The following is a 16,972-nucleotide window of genomic DNA, read 5'->3' as shown; positions in this document are numbered from 1 at the left end:
TCATTTTTGAGCCACCTTTCCAGGAAATGAGTTGATTTATTATAGAGTGTAACCCGACTCGATCGAAAGCCTTTTCCATGTCCAACGAAAGAAGCGGGAAGTGGTTTTTGGTGGACATTGAGTCTGCGATGTGATCATCGATCGCTAGGAGTGCGTCGATTGTTCCCTGTTTAAACCACATTAATCTTCGGGCAATCATCTTTTCCCTTACCTTTGAGATGAAAGGGGAGAGGGATATTGGACGGTACCCCTGTACGCTGTATTTAGGCTTGTTTGGTTTTTGGATGGGAATAATAAGGCTGGTTTTCCAAGGTTGAGGAATAACAATGGTATCAAAGACTAAATTATATAACTCACATAGTTTAGTTTTGCCTTGTAGAGGTAAGTTCTTAAGTAGTGGGTAGGGAATGTTATCTACTCCGGGGGTAATTCCTTTTAGTGTTGATAGACAAGAGGTAAGCTCGAGAGGGGTGAAAGGGAGTTCGATTTGCCGTGCATGGTTATTAGACTGGTAGTTTAATTGTACCGGGTCAGAAAAGATGCATTTACTGTTAAAGAATTCGCTAGAAAAGTTAATGTCTGGAATATTCCGTCCAAGTCTTGGCGAAAATATTAGCAATCTCTGGCAGAGAACGTTTAATACAGAGAAGCAGCAATTACGAATAGCCGTGTGAATTGTCAAACACTACCAAAATCCCTCTAGAAGCTCACCACTCGAATCGAAAATTGAGAGCGGCAAATTAACAGATCTGAGCGGCGAGTTANGGAGATACAATTTTGTTAATTTGTATCAATGTTAAGTGCTTTGGTTTGGATTTTCTTTTTCGCGGCATTGATTTAATAAAAAAATAAAGATGAAAATTCTTGGTTAAATTTATGAAAATTAATTTACGAAAATATATGCCAGGGAATGCTTTAACTCCAAAACGTAGATTTGTTATCTAATAAATATGTGAAAGCTATGCAAATATGCAAACTCATTGGTGATTTGCCGTCGGCATTTGGGTCGCAAAAATCGTTTTTTTTTTTTAACGATTCTTATTGTAGTTGCCGCGCTATTTTCAATGCAACAAACCGCAGTTTTCTAGGTGCCTTAGTTTTTTCCCAAATTCACTTTAATTTGTTGTCGGCATTTAAAAGCGAAGAAAAAAATCTGTTTTTATTTTTTAACGATTGATATGCTGCTTTCAATGCAACAAACCGCAGTTTTCTTGCTAGCAAATTCACTTCAAAGATGGATACATTGACAAAAACGTACAAAAGCAGCAATTGCACTTGTTAGCAAAGTGGTTTTTCTCGAAAAGTTATGTTTGAGTTTTATGAACATTTATTTCGAGAAAATATGCCATATTCATATAACCTAAGCAAATACCTTTTCTTAAAATCTCAGACCTTTTACTCGTTTTGATCAAATAAATTTAAGTGAAAGTTATGAAATTTTAAAAGCAATTGCTTAGTTTTTATGCATACGGACCAATGTGTTGAATGATGATTTTTCACTGCAATACTCGAATTACATGTACATAAATAATGGGGCTTATTCATGGTCAAAATGAAGTTGACACTAAAGTTAGTTACAGCTTTTTCACATCATTTTCAGTGGAATAGGTATCTGTGAAAAAAACTGCAACTAACTTTCTTCCTATTAGGCATGCGCATATGGATGCTTTTAGTACACACAGATGCGATCAACTAATTAGCAACGAAATTCAAAATGATATTGTTTGCGAATTATGTTTATTTATTTATTTTTAATAATTTCCTTTAAAATATAATTCAATCTATAACAGAAACCACAATAATAAAAGTTTAAAAGCTTGCACAAATTGCATAAAAATTAATCAAACTTCAAAAAAATTGTTATCAAGATTTCAAAATTTTTAATTTGAAATTTAGAAAATTTTCGGGTATGCAGCTTTGTAGCCCATTCAATGAAGTACACTAAAGCGCAAGTTTCTAGTCATTAAAAATTACCGTTGATTTTTTAGAATTTTTTTTTGTGGAGGGTGTTCGCATTTTCTTCCATATAACACATGATCAAAATTTTTTTTTTGTATGAAAAAAACAGCAACATCCCAAAAAAAAAAAATATAAAATCAACGGTAATTTTTAACAACTTGAAACTTGCACTTTCTTATACTATAATTGAATGGACTAAATACGCATACCCGAAAATTTTTTAAATATTCTAATTAAAAATTTGGATGACCATTCTTGAAGTTTGATTCGTTTTTTGCAATTTGTGCAAGCTTTTAAACTTTTATTATTGTGGTTCTTGTTACAGATTGAATTATATTTTAAATTAAAATCATTAAAAAAAAAAATAATTTGCAAACAATATCATATTGAATTTCGTTGCTAATTAGTTGATCGCATTTGAATGTATATATGTATGTACATACTTACATATGTACATAATAGGTACATAATATGTACCCAATACACATACTCCAAAATCATTTATTGATAACGTTCTTGCACATGCACATAATATTACATATATGTATGTACATACATACTAACTTTCTTCTTATTTGGGGCTGACAAACTTTAACTTAAGAGTCGACTTTATTTCGTCTACTAATATGCCCCAATAGTTTTGGAGTCAAATGAAAATGCATTTCCCACGCATGCATGCTACATTATTTGACAACGTACGTTTTTACATGCATATATAAGTACATACACACATACATATGTGCATATTGCTGCCTAAATACTACGCACATATGTATATACAAATGAACATATGTACAACTCACGGAAGCATACATACACACATACATAATTACGCGCATATTCAAATACAACAATAACTATTTCATTCATAAACGCATGCGCATATTTCTCAAGGCCAAGTAAATTCATTCATAAAAACAACCGCAGCACATCTCCCCGCAAATTCATCACCAACAAGCGCAACTTTGTCAATCCGACACAAAAATTCTAAAATCTTAAAATGAAGAAATCTCGGCCAGCCAAGTGAAAAGTGGCAATTATTTCTCTATAACCAGTAAAATAAGTTATCTCGAATCTTGGCAATTTTTGGTAATTTTTGGTAATTTTTGACAAAACACTCTATTTCTCTGTTCCATACCAATATTTCAATCATTAACTAGTATTTTAAAGTGTCATTTTAATAAACATTAAATAAAAGTGTATGTTTACTGCAGCAAAATACATAAATTTTTTTTAATAAAATCAAAACTCTGTAAAATCACAAACATATGTGGTTTTATCGGAAGTTCACAGATGTAACGTGGCAACTTAGCTCGTTTTCATATTTTTCGGTCCGAAATTGTAAAATTTTTGTCCATGCCGCGCCACAATTTTTGTACAGGTGGGTCAATGTGCCTTGAACAAAATTTATATATATACAAAAAAATTATTTTATTTATTTTTTAATATTAAAAATTTCTATACTTCATAGCGTTTATAAAAATAAATTTACATATATGCACCAACGATTTTTAATATTTTTCATCCCTAAGCAAATCTTCAGTACCATAAAAGATTCAAACACATCAAAGTACAAGCAATGCAATGTCCAACCTAGTGCTACTCCACTGTACATGTGTATATGAATGTATGCATGTATGCGTGTAAAAAATGTCAATTCCAGTTGGTTTTTAACCCGTTTAGCGGACATAGTTTTTTTGCTTTCAGCTGGTTGCAACTGTTAATGAAGCACAATTTTTATGTTTAATCTTTATGAAAGTTACATGTATCGTCGAGAACATGGTTACATGCAGAATTTTAAATTAATTAATATTATTCACCATACAAAATGTACGAGTATTGCTTTATTAAATGCAAACTTATGCGAAAATCTAAATGTTTCGTGGACGTAGGGGTAATATTTTCGCGACGTGCCAATCTGGTGCGATTCCCAGAAATTGAATAATTTGTGTGTGGATGGGAGCGGCGAGGGGAAGACGAAAGCCGACCAATCGTACATTTGTATGTACATATATATGTTACATACATACATTACATACCTACATATTTACAAATTTATGCGTTTGGCTTTTTGCATGAATAGAAAATTTGATTGCAGAAATAATTTTAATGAAATTAATTTTACAAACACATTTGTACTATATAATATTAAGTTTGTTAGTTAATATCGGTATTTTGATAACAAGCCATAATTTGTTAGACACACATACGTACATACACGGGCAATCAAAAGTGATTGCATGGTTCTTTTTTGTATAATATTTACAATGTTTTTCAAGTAAAAATTTTTTTGTTATTTTTTTTTAAAAAATCGAAACCACATAAGTTAAACTTTAAAAATTTATACAGAACGTAGAAAAATTCAACAAACTTTCATCTAAATTTTCTACTTTTTAATCAAAATTTTTAGAAAGTTTTGGGTACGCAGATAGATTGGTTATGTATGTAATTTTAGTAAAACAAGTGAAAGTTTTAAGCGGATAAAAGATCGCTTTAATTTTTAATGAATTTTTTTCCAACGTATTTTGCGGTTTTATGCATATAACAGGTGTAATTTATAAAATATAGTATTTATTTTTTGTTTTATTATTTTGTTTGCAAACGGTCTTGCGCATTTTATTCTACAAGAAATTCGCTCTTATGTATATGGTAAAAAGTACAAGCCGTCCGCAACAAAAAATCATTCAAAATCTACGCGATTTTTTAGCCGCTTAAAACTTGCGCTTGCTTTTCTACCGATCTATCATTCTAAAAACTCAGATTAAAAAGTTCAAAATTTAGACGAAAATTTGTTGAATTTTTCTAAGTTTTGTATAAAGTTTGACTTATGTGGTTTTGATTAAAGCATGAAGTATTTTTATACAAAAAAATAACGACACAATTTTAACCGGGCGCAGTATTTGTTTATTTGCATAAGTGCATACATATAAATGCATCTACATAGGTATGTACATATGTATATGTATTTACAAACATTTTTATGCGCTTGCATTTTAGAGTGTTTAAAATTTTTTCAATGAAGAATTTACTAATTGTTGACCAAATTTATATTAGTTAATTGGAATTTTTATGAAAATAACGTTTTCCCAAAATTTATTGTAATAATTAATTAATGTTTTCGATTTAATTCAATGAAAGGGGCAAAAGTAATTTTTGTTGATAGATATAAACGTGCACAAAAATAACATTTCACAATTGCTAATTTTTTCAAATTCTGTTATTTTGTGCCGCTCTGCGCTCACGCTGTTAAAAAATGGTGAACTTCTAGAGCTATCGATGTTAAAAATTTAACGTGGTGAACTTCTAGAGCATTTCTGATCTATTACAAAATACCAACGAGTAGCATGTTGCTGCTTCTCTGTATTAAATGTTCTCTGTCTCTGGTGGAGAAGAAATAGGAAAACTATCGGAATTTTTGATAACATGAAGGTTCTTTGATTGGCGGTGGCCATATAGAGTGTTAACTTTCTCCCACATAACTTTTACGGGAGTTTTATAGTTAATATCTCTGGTGAAGTCAATGAAACTATTTCTTTTAGAAAGTTTTGCTTCTCTTTTAAATAGAGCATTTATACGTTTGTATATGTTTTCTTGGAAGGGTTAAGTTTAACATTTTTCCACATCTCAACCTTTTCACACCTGAGGGAGGATAATTTTTCGTTCCACCAATATGTTTTGTGGTAATCAGGGGTTGTATTGGATATTGGAATGGATGAGTTGGCGCTTTGACAAATTTTCCTTTGTAGGATTGCTGCAGATTTGTTAACATTACATTCGACGGAAAGGTTGGGTAAATGTTGTTCTATAGCTTTTTGTTAGGCTGACCAATTTGGCGAATTAAATTTGTATCTAATAGCGAGATGATTCTGGAAGGAGTGGGATAGTGATCGGAAGATGGTCGCTTCCATGCAGATCGTCGGATGCCATCCATGAGGAGGCAATTTTTAGAGATGGGCTGCAGATGCTCAGATCTATGTGGGTTAGGGTTTGTCGGGTTGACAGGTGGGTGGGGGATTTGTCATTCAAAAGTATAAAGTTCGTATTTTTAATACATTTTGTTATAACTCTTCCTAGTCGGTTGAAGCAGGGAGATCTCCAAAGAGGACTCCAGGCGTTGAAGTCACCTAAAAGTAAAATTGGTTCAGTGAAGTTGCTGATGAGCTGGTGAAGATCATGCTCAGAGATAATGTATGTAGGAGAGATGTAAGTGCTTATTATAGAGAAGGTTGCATGAGATTTGATTTTAACGGCTATGGCTAAAATGCTACTATTAGTGTTGATCAAATTGTGTTCAAGGGAATAATAATAAGGAAACTCTGGAGTCAATGTCGTTTCTTGGAAATAAGTTATAATTTTTGGATATTAAGTTTTAGGGTGGATCAGAAAAAATGGGGGTTTCTTGAAGAGCAATAATTTTGTAGTTATTAGCTTTTAATAGAAGAGTTAGCCCATTGTAATTATTGCGGTAGCCATTAAGATTCCATTGGAAAACCTTAAGTACCATATTTGATAATGAGGATGAGTGAAAAGATTTCTCAACTATCGAAAGATGAGTCTTTCGAAGGTAAGAAAACTTATGTTTCCATTGAGTGGTGATTTTCGGAGCTTAGGTGTTCGCACGATGTGGAATCAAGTGAAGTTAATTGAGTTGTTAAAGAAATATCATTTGTTCTATATTGGGAGATTGATTGAGTTAGTATCTGGCTTAGTAAATTTGTTGGTATATTTGCGAGAGATGGAATATTGTCTGGTAGAGTATGATCGTTAGACTGCTTTTACACAGTTCAAGTATTGAATTCAATTCTGCTCGCATGTGGAAGAGAGGGGGTGAGAAGAAAAGGGACGAGTACACATGCGTCTGTACCGTCAAGTCGTTTCAACTTTCTTGCTTTGCTTTTGGCATTTTCGTTGCTTCCCATTTAAAGAACCAAAAACTTGAATTCAACAGAATTGAAACGTGTAAAAGCAAATAGAAAACACAAAAGAGAATGAGCAAGAATTGCTTTCAAGTACTTGAATCATGTAAATCGGGTGTTAGAGTGATTAGTCGTTGCACTAGTTGGGATGAATGAAGAGTTTTCAAGTGGAGAGAGGGCAGAGTTACATATTGGGTTTCTGTGTTTTTGTTTCTGTGGAGTGGATTGGTTGTGAAAAACCGGTTTTTGGAGAGTGAGATGAAATTTCAGACATGCCTGAATTGATGGTATTGTTAGTGGTTTGTTGTGTTTTTTTTTTGTTCAGCTGGTTTGTATTTCTTCTTTTGGGTGTCTTCTTCTAAATTCTGAAGTGGTCTGTTGAGTTCTAGTTGTCTTTTATTAATTACCTTCGTTGCTTCGCGGAAATAGCATTTGTTAAGTGCTTTATACGCAATGATTTCTTTCCTCTTCTAAAAGGTCGGACAGTTTTTATTGTCAGATCGGTGTGATTTTTTGCAGTTTATTCGTTCTACCTTTTTACATGGAATGGGTTCATGAGTATCTGTAGCGCCAACGTTACATTTTGGGTCGGATTTGCAGTGTTTTGCCGTGTGGCCGATTATAAAGCAGTTTTTACATTGCATTGGGGAAGGAATATACGGTTCCACCTTCACCTTTACTTATGCGACTTTTACTTCTTCTTGGCAGTTCATAGCTATTAAATGAAATTATATGTAAGGGGGTGTCAACAAATTTTCCGTCTCTTATTTTTGCGATCTTTTTGGATTCGGTTGCGCCTTGTTCCCTTAATCCATCTACAATTTCGGTTTCGCTAAGGTTTGTTGGAAAACTGGAGTAGGTAACACCTTTCACGGTGCTAAGTGTTGGATGTAGGCTAACTGATATGTCGCAAAGATTGGACAGTTTGAAAGCTTTAAGGAATTTCGTTGATTGTTGATTATTTTTTGTTAGTATAAGCAGGTCACCGTCTCTGGTGAAGGAGATTGAGAGAGGTTGTTCTGATGTTATAGATACGAGTACTTTGTGGATAAGGAAGATGCTGAACGTTTTGATTGGAATGTTTGATTTATTTTTTATAACAAGGAATTTGGGACAAGCTACAGATTTAGAGTTTTAAATGGAAATAGTTTTTTTTTTAATTGGGGGAAATCGCGAGGGTTGTTTAGGTTGAGATTTCTACGTTTCGCAGGAGGTAGCTCACCTAATATTGCAAAATAATTTTGGTCGCCACCTCCCGTCGGAGGCCATCCTGGATTTCTTTTTTTAAACACAACTCCACTCACTATATAAATGTAAATCTTATTACCAGTAAGAACTAGTTTGAAACGGACTGAGAGATTAACACGCACGGTGACACTACAGTAGTAGTAATGAAAATCTCAAAAAGGCACAGTAAGCACGTCTGAACTGTTCGGTAGTCGATTACTCACTGAGAACATTGATTAGAAGGGGACCATAAATATAGCCATCATCCTTACTTTCTATGATCTTTGGTTATATTTTATTCTGTGAAACAGGTACTCTCCGTATATTTTAGTCTATATCACTCTTGGCTGATTTTTTTTAAAGGTTTTTATAATTATTTGTTAAGTTGTGTTTTTTCATGAAAAGGTTTTAACTTGAATTTAGTGAAATTATAAAAAATAATACTAATTCCCTCAACAAATTCATGGATATGAAAAGTATAAGCTGTAGATACAGTGGCAAAAAAAAATAAATATTTAATGTTTATTATTTTTTATGAAAGTGTAGCTCGTTATTTATCAAAGACCATGCAAAGGTCGTCGAAGGTTGTACAAAGCGTTCGACAAAGTTTCATCAAAATGATGAGTTTTTTAATTAGATTTTGCGATATAGATTTTCAAGTTTGTTCCTCTTTGTTTTCTTTTAAATAAAACTGTGTTAAAAAGATGTCATGTCTTTTTGTTCTAAAAACAAAATTGTATGTTCGGATTCGGTGCATTACAAATGTCCCGATTTTTGTCCACAGAAATCTGGCCACCGTATGTATGAGCCGAACAACAAATACTATATCACTAACCATTAGTTATTGATTTGGTAAACTGATATACATATTAGGTTAAAGGAACCCTCCCCCAACATCGCCTTCGAATTTCATCAAAAAAAGCTGGTACTTTTTTTGAGAAAAGGCAAATAGTGCATTATATCGAAGTAAACCCATAAAAACTAAAAAAATTTAAATTTAGGAATAATCCTCTTTATTATTAAGCTTGCGATCTGTTTATATTTTCTAATTCTAGAACATATCGGAATATCATACCTCAGTGCCGGTGACAATGAAATGTTTGTTGGGTGTTGACAAAACGGAGATTCGTGCCGCCATACAATTTTTGATCAACAGGACAAAGTTAAGCAACTGTCCTAATGAAATGCTAATTACTTTGGGTTTAAAGGAAATTAATAGCCATGCTCTCTATCAGATAGCAGACATTCTTGAAAAGCAGCTCTAGTGGCGTTCGGTGGTACAGTGAAATAACTCACAAATGAATTAAGTCCCAATGAAATAACACCCAATGAAATAAGTTCCAATAAAAATTAAACCACACCTAACTCAAAGAAATGAAATAACTCCAAAAGAAGAAATTAAATAAGTCCCAATATTTGGGAGTTATTTCATACCGAAACAACAAGTCCCAAAAAAAATTAAATAACTGTCAAATTTTCAAATGCTATTTATTTAGTATATGTAAATTTATACATAAGCAAACACGTAAATAATAAGTTATAAATTTATGTATATTATACATAATAAGATGTAAAAAAAAATAAACAAATATATGAAATATGCATTTACAAAAAACCTGCATCGTGTCGTTAACTTTCTCACGACAAATAGGGCAATTAAAGTTTTCAAGTCCTTCGGCACTATTTACACTTGCAGTTTCAGAACACAAGCATTGCATGTTTTTAGATGTTTGCAAGATCAGCATATTTGAGAGCGCGGTATTTCTGATGGCTTCGACGCAATATGTATCTTCTTCCTCCTCCTCTTCATCTTCTTCAAGGTACGAGTGATCTTCAAAAATATCTTCTTCTGGCCCCATTTCATTAACAATACTGTTTTTTGGAAACACCAATCGATTTATGAATGCAGTAGCTGTTATGGTTCCAGAACGTAGCTCTTTGTTGTCTTTTGCAATCAGTTCTGCTTTTTCTACAAATTTCCTTTTTTTTTGGCCAAAGCTCTACCACTATTACCCAGCAATTCGAAATCTCGGAACTTGTAAACTCCTCTGTTTGTAAAATTTTGACAAATTTAAAACAGTTTCCCTGTTTGGGTATCATTGTGGCCAGCGCTCCATTATATCCTTCGATGGCAGATGTCGTTCGTGTCGGTGTTCCAAAAACTGATATTCCATCTGGTCCAATATTATATTATATTGATATTATTAAAAAAACAAAAAAAAAAAAACAATGACAAATTTTACGTAAGACTTATACTAGTTTTCTTTAGAAGTACTATTCTTATACTAGTTTTCTTTAGAAGTGCTTACCTTCGTTAACCATTGCTTTTCGATGTATTTCAAAAAGTTCGTATAATGGAAATGACGCTCGAGGTCTCCTATATCGTCCTTACTTTTCATTAATTTATATGTCATTTGATGCAGTATGAACTATATTTCATAGGTGTTAAATTGCATTACCATTAGCACGCCCTAGTATAAGGGGCCTCCCCGTGGTGACACCTGGTAACGCCCTGGCGGCTAATTCGAGCGGCGACCCCTCCTAAATCCCTACACCTGTGCTTCCCTTTCGGACCAAATTCCTTGCCAGTTCTCCCCTCCCTTCTATTTGCAGGGCCGGATCAAGGTGTCCTAAGATCAGCCTGCCTGGGGGCCCTTCACCAAGCCCAGTCGCGAACGGAGTGCTCCTGATACCGGGCGACCTTCGGACCCAAGGCTAGTTGGCTCCGGGTACAGCGGATCTCTGCCCAGGCGGACGTTCCCCTTCAACTCCAGTACGGGAGTCCGACGCTCCCAAACAAAGCCCGAAAGGAGTCACAAACTACGCACCAAGCAAAGCCACAGTACCACCGGGCCTAGCCAAAAGTAGCCCTATGCGGAAGCAAATATCAGGTGCATCCGCACCCACCAGCAGTAAGACTAAAGCACCCCCTGGTCCGAGAAGTCCAAAGGCCAATGCTACGCCCAAAAGTAGAACTGGACGGGAGGCCTGCACTGCAAGCACCGGAAATCCTGGGCCTTCCTGTAGTGGGCCTGCCACTCAGCGCACAGCGTCTGGCCAGCCCACTGGGGGTGGACCCAGGAACATGGTGACCTGCAATAGGGCTAAGGACTTCGTCCGAACTGTCCCTGCGAAGGCCATCCACCGGACCGGAAGGTTATTTGCGTCATGGACGAAAGTAAAGAAAGAGGCAGGATCCCGAGGAACCAATGGAGGTGGGTCGAAGCCGCTTTGGCGAAAGTTTCCTTGCAGGTTAAGAGGGAGAACCCTGGACCACCTCCGTCATGCACGAATGCTGGCTGGTTCCAGGGGAACGTAAAACTCATAGCCTGTGATGTAGCAGATTGGTAGAGCTATACAAAGCTGCGATCATCAGAGTAGGTGAGGTGTATCCGGGGCCCGGGTGAAGTGTATCGCGTCCCAGAGCGAGAGCCTGGGTACCCGTTACGTCGTCGGAACCTTCGGATATTCTAGAAATGCTGCAAGAATTTAATCCCAGCATCCCTACACACAGCTGGAGGGTTGTTAACGCGGAGCCAACTGAGCGAGCAAAAATGCGGATAGTCCTGCTCCTAAACGACGAGAGTCTGGAGGCACTCGCAAAAAGCGACTATAGGGTGTGCTATGACTTCGGAAGACTACGTGTGGGGAGACAGACGAGCCACCCAGCGACAATGAAATTGAATTTGACGACCAAGCAACTGAGGAACTGAGCGGGTACGCCTCATCCAGCTCCGAAGTAGGTGAAGCCTTATGGAGGCTGTATGCTGAGCGTGAGTTTCTCAGCGGCGACGAAGCCAACGTGGCCGTGGTGGAAAGGCGAAATTCGCTTGATGAAGGTACTACAGACCAATACCCATCACAGGAAAGCAGCATCTGCTGCACTCCTACTTCAGCTGTCTTCAGGTGAAGTTGATATCGCTTTGGTACAAGAGCCATGGATCACTGGTAATAGGATCTGTGATTCAGTGTTCAGGGTAAGGGAAAACCTCGCACCTGCATTTTAATCAAAACTAATATAAACTATTTTATCCTACCGCAATTTAGCACTGAAGATATCACCACGGTCAGCCTAGAATAGGGCGTAGGAAGTACAGGCTGGCCTCTTTTCACCTGACACACGACGATCAGGGCCCTTTCCCACTCACAGCACTAATGGAGTTGGTGAAGAACACAAACCCGATGGACACGATGCTACTGCTGGGAGACGCAAATGCCCATCATTACCAATGGGACGAGGTGAGTCACTTTATAAATATTTGCTAAGCACAAATCTGTCTATTTGCAACAATGGAAGTGACCCTACCTTTCCCACAACCAATCGCAGGGAGGTTCTTGACATCACCCTCGTCAGTGAAACTTACTGTAATCAGATCTCTGCGTGGAAGGTCCCGAAAGAACACTCTTTCTCAGACCACAGGTTCATAGAATTAAGCAACTTAGACTCGCCCCCGTCTCTAAAGAGATACGAAATGTCCAGAAAATTAATTGGGGGTATTACAAAAAACTTGTATATAAGAACCTACCTTTTGAACCATTCAATATACCAGAAAGTAGGGAGGAACTTGATCTACTAGTTAGCTTTTTTGCTGAGAGTTGCGAGACAGCACTTATCAAGGCATGACCCAAGAGGAAAACTAGGGAGGCGTACAACCCTCTGTGGTGGTCCTCCGATCTAAATAAACTTCGCATAGAATGTAGGAAAGCATTCAATGCTGCTAAGCACGACGCCCTAGAGTCACCTTGGGCACAATATAAATTGCCACTTAACATATACAAGAAAACCATTATTAAAGTAACACGCACCTCGTGGAGTGATTTTTGTAGTGGGATAGAGGCTACATCCGAAGCCTCTAGACTCCGTAAGGTACTCGCAAAATCACCTACAGCAGCTAGCTATATTCAAAAGGATGATGGGTCCTGGACCGACTCAATTTCCGAAACCATTAAATTACTCTTAGATAATCACTTCCCAGAAAGCAACGATCACACGTTATATGATCCAGAATCAGCAGTGGGTGTAGCACCACAGCTCATCAACGAAATTATAAGCGACAGGAAAATCTGTTGGACCATATCTAACTTCAAGCCCTATAAAACGCCAGGGCCGGCTGTAATATATCCGGCCCAGCTACAACACACCATGGAACGTACAAGACCATGGCTAAAGACCATCTTTACCAACTGCATAAAAGTCGGCTACATTCCCGGAGCCTGGACAGAAGTCAAGGTAGTCTTCACACCGAAAGCGGGCAGAGCCTCTCATGCTAAACCTGGCGATTTTAGGCCTATCACCCTTTCATCCTTTCTACTTAAGACTCTGGAAAGAATTCTGGAGACTTACATAAGACAATCGATTAACCCTACTCTGTTATCTAACGCGCAACATGCCTACAGCAAGGGCAAATCCACGGAGACTGCCCTCAACTCGCTAGTCTCACAAAATTGAGCAATCACTAGAACCGGCTCTTACACCCCCCAAACTCGATGGCTCAAGCCTGGAATTTAAGCGTACTGCCAAATATCTTGGAGGAATTCTTGACAGCAAACTGCTCTGGAATGACAACACAATGGAACGTATCAACGCTCTTCACATGTAAAAAGGCGATCGGTGTATCGTGGGGCTTCTCACCTAAGATAGTTCACTGCATCTACACTGCTATTGTTCGCCCGATTCTGCTTTACGGAGCCCTAGTATGGTGGCCTACACTTGATAAGACAACGGCGCTCAGGCAACTTCAAAAGGTACAAAGGAGTGCGGAGCTTTGTATAAGTGGAGCTGTTTGTTCCTCCCCGACTGAAGCTCTTAACGCGATTCTACATCTGCTCCGCTTGATGTACTAGCTCGGGAAATAGCCACTATTGCAGCCTTAATACTTAGAGAGGCAGGCTTCTGGACTAATGGTCCATCAGGCCATTCGATAATCCTAGGGACAAGGGCGCCCATACCGATACCTGCAAGTAATGACTACTGCATACCATCAAACACCTTCAAAAAAAACTATATAATTACCATACCAACTCGAAAGGACTGGGATACTAGGCCTCACCATATACGCAACGCTATAAACATTTACACTGATGGCTCCAAACTCGACGGAAGGTCAGGGGAGGAGTCTTCTCCCCGGAGCTGGAACTGGAAACATATTTTCGCCTTCCCTACCACTGCAGTGTATACCAGCCGGAGGTGCTGGCTATTCAGGAGGCCACTCGGCACCTAGTAACAATACCCAAGGAGAAAAAAACAGGTATTTATCTTCTCTGACAGTCAAGCAGCCTTGACAGCTCTAGACACATGCGTAGACAACACAAAGTCCCTAACTGAATGCCGCAGATTCCTAAACGGGATGGCCCAGCATTATAGAATACAACTCATATGGGTGCCTGGACACCGAGATATTGAGGGCAACTGCAAAGCTGACGAACTGGCGAGGAATGGTACGACCACCCCTATCCTTCCGGGGAAGGACACGGTAGGTATACCAATGGCCACTTTCAAACTACATGCAAGGAATAGCACCGTACAAGCAGCGAACGAACGCTGGAGGAACCTCTCCTTCTGTGGAACGGCTAGGCTTACATGGCCTTCCTATGACAAAAAAACGCACGTCTGCACTCTCAGGGTTAAAACGGACCGAGGCATCTATTCTCACGGGAATTCTTACAGGTCACTGTCTAATCGGTACACATGCCTAGAGATTGGGAAAGAAAGCGCCAGACTACTATCGCAGCTGCAGATGCGAAGAAGAGGAAGAGAGTGTACAGCAGCTTGTATGCGAGTGTCCCGCACTCAACAGAAGACGGCTAAAGACGTTCGGTAAGCCCTCTACAAGGCGGAGTAAGCGCCGCAACATCATAGGGGATATACGTTGCATATGGTATCACAATGGGCCTTTCCTTGGCCTAAGAGTAAGGGGGAGTCACTCTCTCTAGCCATCTCAGCCTAATCTAGTGTATGTATGTTTGTTTGTACCTTAATTTATATGTATGAATTCATTTTGCATTTCAGCTCTGCCGCTACCGAAGTAAGAATATATGAATGAAGCAAACGTGCTTCGTGCACCCACATGCATTCGTACATACATATGTTTGTATGGATATACATTTGTATGATGAAACAAACGCGCTTCGTTGATATACTGATCAGTAATGCCAACCGGGGGAGAATGCCCCGATTTTGGTGGAATTTGAACTTCTCGGGGGAATCGGGGAATAACTTTAACTCATTCTTTGAACTCATTCTCTGGTTTAATTTATGGAAGAAAAAGAACTTGTCCGAAAAAGATTTGAAGGGTGTTGAGGTTGTATATCTATTTAAAGAAGCAAATGAATTGCTATCAGCAATAAATGAGTGTATTTCTATTCTGAGTGCTTTTCCATGCACAACAGCGACTGTGGAGTGATCGTTTAAAACACTTAGTAGGGTAGAAACCCGGGTCAGCAGTACAACAGGAGAAGAAAGGAAAACTCGTTACCGAAAGCCGCGAGAGGTTTGTTATTAGCGTAAAAAAAAATTAAATAAAACATATATCAAAACAATTAACAAATATATATATGAAAATGTTTCACAAGTTTTTTGTTCACGGAGTCATTGGTTATCAACTTAACTTAAATTTCCTAAAAGCAGTGCAAAGCCACAACCTTCCTCTTTTCAACAAACGTAGAATTATGAGCATCCGTTGAAAACTGTCCAATTTATGACCGGTGTTTTGACACAACATCCCGATGTTAAGTTTTTTGATCATAAGTTCAGATTTTGGGCGTTTACTTGAAATTCTGCTAATGCCAACATTTTTTTAGACCTGTTCTACCACCTCTACTACAGGGCATGAAAAGTACATACAACTATTTTTTTGTAGCACCGTGTTATAATTTTTAAGCTAATCCAGCAGCACCGTATTGCCAAATTTATACACTTTCACCTTCACATCTGATAAAAATTAAACGTACACATACATACTGGTCTATATTATATGCGCTGAATGTACGATCATGTGGTTGCGTATGGCTATATATAACCAATATTCTCCCGTTGCAAATTACTGCAGTTGATTACATTGATGATGTCGATGACCACCGGATCGGTCGTGGAACACTTGGTGTCCAATTCTGTTTGCCCATCGATTAAAAGGTTCCCATTCGGTGTATCAATTGGGACTTCCTGTTCAAATGAAAAGGTAAAGAATGCAAGTAAAATTAGTAGCGGAAATTAAAATGTGTGAGTGAATATGTTTTTATTATTTTAGAAATCTAGTAATCAGGGCTATCACGGAATTCATCGTACGACTTCAAATGCTTGCTATGAATACGAAAAAAATTGCTAACGCTGAATTCGAGTGAACTCGAAAATATCGTTGCCACCTTCAAATGCTGATTCTAAATCAGGTAGTGCAAAGGAAGCAATAGACATTTATGTATGCCGTTTTGCTCATGCTGCCCCAGCAGTTGCGATGGCCGAGTGAGCAAAGCACTATACTGCCAATTGGGAGATCCGAGTTCGAGCCCGAGTCGTCGAGCAGCGGAGCTTTTTTTCTTTTTTGATTTAAGTTTTTATTTATTTTTTTTTTAAATATTTTTTTTTAGTTTAGATTTCTCTCTTCTTCTTTATTGGCGCTGTAACCGCCTAAGCAATTTTGGCCGAGTCCAAAACAGCACGCCATTCATTTCTCTTCTGTGCTAACTGACGCCAATTGGAAATGCCAAGTGAAGCCAAGTCCTTCTCCACCTGGTCTTTCCAACGCAGAGGAGGCCTTCCTCTTCCTCTGTTACCAGCATCGCGGCCCGCGTTGAATATTTTCAGAGCAGGAGCGTTTCTGTCCATCCGAACGACATGGCCAAGCCAGCGGAGCCGCTGAATTTTAATTCGCTGC

At 37.9% G+C, this 16,972-nt stretch overlaps 2 protein-coding genes across 2 annotated transcripts in view; one reads left to right on the top strand and one right to left on the bottom strand.

Annotated features, from left to right (window-relative positions):
* Nucleotides 1-9,633, top strand: part of LOC108360343 (uncharacterized) — a 164,416-nt gene extending 154,783 nt beyond the window's left edge. The window contains exon 2 of the mRNA XM_017612599.1: nucleotides 9,158-9,633. Coding sequence (XP_017468088.1) covers nucleotides 9,158-9,367 — 210 coding nt within the window. The 3' untranslated portion in view covers nucleotides 9,368-9,633. The remainder of the gene's footprint in view (nucleotides 1-9,157) is intronic.
* A 132-nt stretch (nucleotides 9,634-9,765) lies between these two features.
* On the bottom strand, nucleotides 9,766-10,457 carry LOC108360344 (uncharacterized). The gene is made up of 2 exons (XM_017612601.1): nucleotides 10,412-10,457; nucleotides 9,766-10,276 (listed from the first exon to the last, which is right to left on the bottom strand). Exons 1-2 carry the CDS (start codon nucleotides 10,422-10,424, stop codon nucleotides 9,966-9,968), a joined length of 324 nt encoding a protein of 107 aa, XP_017468090.1. The 5' UTR covers nucleotides 10,425-10,457; the 3' UTR covers nucleotides 9,766-9,965.
* Between the last annotated feature and the right edge of the window lie 6,515 nt (nucleotides 10,458-16,972).

The sequence above is a fragment of the Rhagoletis zephyria genome, unplaced genomic scaffold, assembly GCF_001687245.7.
Source record: "Rhagoletis zephyria isolate East Lansing unplaced genomic scaffold, Rhagoletis_zephyria_1.1 Rzeph_scaffold_00558, whole genome shotgun sequence".
Lineage (NCBI taxonomy): Eukaryota > Metazoa > Arthropoda > Insecta > Diptera > Tephritidae > Rhagoletis > Rhagoletis zephyria.
This window is presented reverse-complemented; position numbering and strand designations above follow the sequence as displayed.